The sequence below is a fragment of the Stegodyphus dumicola genome, chromosome X2 (assembly GCF_044657685.1).
Source record: "Stegodyphus dumicola isolate Sdum_Otavi_A_Nest chromosome X2, ASM4465768v1".
Lineage (NCBI taxonomy): Eukaryota > Metazoa > Arthropoda > Arachnida > Araneae > Eresidae > Stegodyphus > Stegodyphus dumicola.
The window spans coordinates 69,181,403-69,187,402 of record NC_140781.1 but is presented as its reverse complement, the minus strand read 5'-3'; the positions used below and the strand labels follow the sequence as shown (position 1 = coordinate 69,187,402).

General features: G+C 30.6%; 1 protein-coding gene across 4 annotated transcripts in view; it reads right to left on the bottom strand.

The window, feature by feature from the left end:
• Window positions 1-961: 961 nt before the first annotated feature.
• The window catches only part of LOC118199916 (G protein-coupled receptor moody-like), a 48,293-nt gene continuing 43,254 nt past the window's right edge, over window positions 962-6,000 (bottom strand). For 3 of the 4 annotated variants that reach the window (XM_035371793.2, XM_035371790.2, XM_035371791.2), the window contains one exon: window positions 962-2,786. In XM_035371793.2, coding sequence (XP_035227684.1) covers window positions 2,490-2,786 — 297 coding nt within the window. In that variant the 3' untranslated portion in view covers window positions 962-2,489. The remainder of the gene's footprint in view (window positions 2,787-6,000) is intronic. The other variant, XM_035371794.2, reaches the window with a different exon arrangement.

The window sequence follows — 6,000 nt, the reverse complement described above, 5'->3', positions numbered from 1 at the left end:
ATAGTGAGTATTCAAAATGTCATATTTATCACTCTTAGGAAACATTTATGCTAAATAATTACATAATATCGGTGTATACGAATTCAATGAAATATACTTCTAAATACTTGGGGTTTCCATCGACAGACTATATGAGTCATTACAGCAATCTAATTTAATTGTTTGAATACAGATTGCATTGAATATAGAATTTTTGTCTTCATCACAAAATGTTTCACTGTTAGTGTTCTTTTAATTGTAGAATTTAATGATGTATACTTCCAATTATTGTAAAGATCTTAATGGAGTAATTTTCAAAGCTTTTCAATTTTTAGCAACACATTTCACCTCTGAATAAGATCATAGTTTTGTACTGTATACAGTCATATGAAGCAAAAGGTGTTACAGAGCAGAATTGAAATAAAAACTTACAAACCCTAAAATATAAAAAATCTGCAAATTTATCTCGCAAATCTGTCATGGCGAATTTTATTCACATTTCAAATGCAACATCAACTTAGATGTACTTGAATTTATGAAACATTATACTTAAAAGTTTCATTTTATCTGTATTGATGAACCTTATCCGTATCTTTAAGATGAAGTTTACTTATTTGTTTTTTTTTTGCCCCCATGCTAGTAAAAAATATTTATTTTCATATGCCTGCTTGTCTTACATCGCAGTGCACTGATAACTGGCAAAGTGTAAAGCTTTTTTTTTTTTTTTTTTGGAATAAATTTAGTTTATCAGCTCTACGTCACTTTGATTATTTTAACGCAGCAGAATTTACTGACTCTTTTCTGTTTTGCATTAAACTTAAATCAAGTTTGTTTTTATTTAATTTAATACCAGTTGGTATCTGTTACTGCATGCAGCGTAAAAACAATGCAGAAAATAGCGATTAATGTTCTTTGAGTGAATCAATGCTCAACAAACAAAACTTGTTATCAAAACTTATATCAGAAAGACAAAGAACAACAATTAATATTTTACTAATAAATTTTTATTATGAGTAAGTATATATATTATATAAACAACAATGCATCTTCTCATTTAAACCTCAGATAAAGTAGGAAGACAAAGTCATATAAAAGCAGTATCAAAAGTTGCTACAACCCTGCTTCTTCTTTCTTTTAATTCACCTCACTTTTCAAGTTCCGTAACATCTGCAATGTAAGTAAAAGCGGAGTTCGTTATTAAGTTCACACGTAGTTCACAAAAATGATATATACACAGCTTAGCAATCCACACTGAGACAATGGTGATATGAACAATCTGACCCAGCACCGTGAAAAATGAACACACACATGGATACACAGACACACACATCATAAAATACATTAAATGAAATGCCATTTTCTATAATACTTTTTGAGGTAATACTGTTCGAAGACTTGACTGCTATTAAATGCTTTATCTTTGTTAAATTGTGTCGCCCAAAGTCTGAGAAGTTTCGTACTAAACTGCCTCATGATCTCTTACCTATGCATTTTTGTTACTGTTAATGTTCCTTATCACCAACACCGCCGCAAATTACAATATATCATTCATGAAAATAGTGTTAGAATATATAACGCTTAAATTTGCTTTAGCCATGATTAAGTTTTTAACACAAAGCTAAAACTACAGGTGAAATCACAAAAACATTTTTTTGTATTTTTTTCAACATCACAAACTAAAACTAAACGGCACTTTGAAGGTCAATGTGACCCATATTCAGAATACTTATGTATGCATAAGATTTTGTAATTCGAGCTCTTAGAAGAATCTTCATGCACATACATTTTATAAATACTGATTTCCAGTTATGGCTGATGTTTATTAAGTTCAGTACATGGGTTAATGAAAAAAAAATAACATTTATCTGATGCCTCAGAACTCCTCTTAAAAATTACAAGCGAAGCAACGTGATCTACAATCATAAATAATATTCTATGCATGGAACACACCATCTTTTTCCTCCTTCAGTTTTCTGAGGCAAACATAGTTGTTCATTTTCACATAATCAACTGCGATAACGTCACAATAAAAGTTCGAAGTACTTCTACTATCACAAAGAGATTCGTAAACTTTTTATTGTTTTATATAAAAAAATAATTTTAAGTATTTAATTTTGCCTTGAATTGCTAAGAAACAGAAAGCTCTACTCTAGAATAATATGCAAAATATAACTTTTCAGTTCTCTCAGCTAATGTGACAATGATAGTAAAAATTAAACTAGAAGTATAAATGGCTGAAGAAGTTCTTACAATGAATTACAAGATTGATGGAGAAATTCAAATTCACAAATGGCTGAAGAAGATTTTAAAATGAATTGCAAGATTAATGGACAAATTAACACTTCTACGAGTTAAGGGAAGAAAGATAGTAATATGCTAAAATAAAGTAGCGCGAATATAGTGATATATTTCATCCATAGAATGCGAATAAATTATAGATTATGGCTTGTTTTTACTAGTAGAGGTAGTTGATGGGAAATAGTTACGCTTTCCTGAAACGTTCGTGAAGTTCAAACCGTTTTTTCCTCCACAAACACAGAGTCTGGACCATAGGATACACTGGGAACAGAAGTGACCAGAGATATTGTGGTACGCACCCCTGTAGAATCGTCATGTTGTTGCTGAGGTGGGCTGCCACCGCTGAAGCTGAGCGCTCGAGGCCTTCTGCACAGTAGTACTGTCTTGTAAGCTTGCCGGTACTGTTTGTTTGTTATGCCATAAATCACTGGATTGATACAAGCGCTCAAGTAGATCAGTAGGTAACCAACAATATGTAACTCTGGACGCTGTACATGCTGGTCAGAAACCTAAAATCATTGAAAAAAAGAAGAAAAGATAAATTTTTGGATTAAATGTTGTTGCACTCCAAAGAGCACAACTTCTCAAACAACATGGTTCGCGTCATTTATTTCTCATGTCAAGTTTTTAAGAGGCGCGATAGCGTTGAGTCGTCTTACTCTAATGGATACAACCATGGATTAGTTTCTAAACAAACAAACAAAAAAAAAAAAAAAAAAAAAAAAAAAAAACACCCTGTTTAATTCAAGCATAGCATTGGATTATTTTCGTGCTGTATTGCTCGAGTTGGTAAGAGTTTGACATCTACTTAAGTATGTTAAAACAGGCTGATTATTGTCACAATATGATAAATGGAAACAAATACTTTATGAGGAAGCATAGTGATAGCTTAATTTGGGATTTAGTTCTTATATAGGCTTTTAGAAGGAGAAATATTCCCAGATTAACATGAAAAGCGATTGCTTATATTTCGCCTTTCCATGTTGTAATGAGAAAATAAATATATATTGAAGGGCCTTATTTATTGGTTCGTTTCATTTATATGAAATCATTAAGACTTTAATAGTATTTTAGTTGGATGAGAACATGAGTACTTTTTTCTGAAGAAAGGAAAATATTATGCTCCCGTCTTTCTTCTCCCTTTTACTCACAAAACCTGTTTATCTCCAGGTGTAATTTTCTTCAGTTTTCTAATAGAATGTGCACAATTTGTGAGTGAATCTGCAGGTGGCTGCCAAATAAAATGGTTAACTTGTGAGAGCAAAAGAAAGATGGTGGCAATAAATTAACGCTTTTATACAACTCCTCGGCTGTAAGATGTAATCAACGTACCAAGAGCGAATAACACACACAGCTCTCACTATAAATGTGTTTTATTAGCATTTTAATTGGAAAACTTTAAATTCAGCAGGGAAATTCCGATTTCTGTTCTGGAAAAGAATTAAATTAGGTCGCTAAATTCAAACGTATTTACTACATATGGTTGGTTTCATTTGATTTTGATGAAATAGCATTGTAGAAAATTTCTTGCTTTAATGATAAGTAATTCTTATAGAGTAATTATTATAATTTCTTATTTTCATAAAAGGTTGCTTTTTTGCCTTTTTGATTTCGTATTTTCTATATGTTTACAGCAAATTTAAATTGTTTTAATTGAAAACAGATTTAAAATGATGTTAATTAAAAACAAATTTAAAATGATGTTAGTTAAAATGAAAACTTAAATATATTTTTCAATTTCTTTAAATTAGCCATAGCTAAATGCAGTAAAACTGTCATTTTCAATTGCAAATTAAAGTGATCACACGATGGCGCAGGACAGCCCCACATCTCAATGAATTGTTGCGGCTTTAAGATATGATCTGAATGATGTTAAGCCTTATGTATACATTTCCGGATTTTGTAACTACAATTGACATCAATTTCGTTAGTGTAGTTCTATGCGACTATGAAGATATTTTTGTGGAATCAGAAATATATTCAAAAATTAGATAATCGCGCCTTCCAGATATAAGTTTCCGAAAGCTTGAAAGGTCCGCAAAAAAGTATCGTTTACAAAAATACTTCTCGATTTCTATTGCAGCTGCATGAAAAATGGATAATGAAATTAAATTGCTAAAAAAAATTTAAAGGAATAAACTTTTGAAAGCAATGTAGAATCCATAGGTGGAAGATAAATTCTCTGATAACACATTAATCAATGAATACTGTATTTAGAATGATTTTAAATACCTGAAAAATTAAACAGTGCTCTCTTAGAACTGAAATTGAGTATAGAAATGATACTGAGCGAAATGGAGAGAGATTTTTCCCATGATCAGAACAATCGTGCTTCTTTCAAATTTGTAACATTAATTACTAAATTCCACTTATTGGGAACAGTTATAGAAATAACAACGTGTTATTTCGATAATGAATGCAGTGAAACATCTGATTGGCAAGCACCTCTAAAAGTTGACGTATTTCTGAAAACATAAATATATTCTGGCATTCAATATCACCGAAAACGAAATATTTAAATAATTAATCCACCTTCATTTAATCTTTACTTAACCTTATTTATTTATTATTTAATTTCTTTTAATCGTATCTCCAAATCTCAAAATGTATTTACTACTTTAAAGTTGGAATTATTCTCTACTGTTTAATTCTTCTATTCTCATTCCAATGCAATTCATACGATAGTGAGTTTTACGCGTTTGCTTATTTGATAGATTAGAGAACCGGGGGCTTGCTGCTTTTCTACAAGTTGGTGAGTTTTTTTTCCCTTTGCTATTAAATATTAAGTAGTAGTTCGCGAAACTGAAAGGAACCATGTACTAGGATTGAATTTTAAACTTGTGAATTATAAAAAATTAGAAATTCTGTTACCCATTATTCATTACGAATGTAAATTTTTGTTCATTAGTTATGTACTTCAAATTTAAGTCAGCAATACATTTTTAGTTAATTTTATTTCTGTTACTTTCACCTAGTGCTCTGATATTTTAACAAATGACGGAACGAAAATCTTTTAGGCTAGAAGGTTAGATTAGTTTTAAAGTAAATTGACTTTAACCTTATTCATGTAAACACTAAATACGTTCTAAATCTGTGACAGAATACATTCATACGTCTGTCAGATTAAAAACACAGGGAAAATTAGAATGAAATAATCATAACGCTTAAGTGTCGGAGAAAAAACATCTAGAATACCTCACTGGAAGGTAAAAGTTCGATGCCCAATAACAATAATACAATATTAGCCTTGCTCTTAAAGCATTACTGTATTTCCTAATATTTTGATCCATTACTAATAATTTTAATTCAAGGTAAGGTAATTGTTGGAAATGGGAATTGTCATGGAGAAACTGTATACAATATTACTGTCACCATGAAGTTAAACTTTAGAGACTTTCAAACCTCTTGAAATATTTGAAATAAGATTTTACATAATATGATATCCTGTGTGATTCTTTTACGGCGTTTAATAATTTATTTATTCACAGTCATAAAGGTACTTTTTGGACAGACTGTAGTATTTTTCAAATTAGGGATTTCTAGATTGAAGAATTACCTGAAATTTCTCTGAGCCTTCACCAGGAATTCAGCCCAGATCTTCAGATTACCAAAGAGAAATACTGATTACTATTAAAAAAAAATAAGAGGGAATGTTTTTGTCTCTTAACATTTTTTCTCACAAGAGCGACTAGGCTTCTGACGCATTATCGTTCACTACTTCCA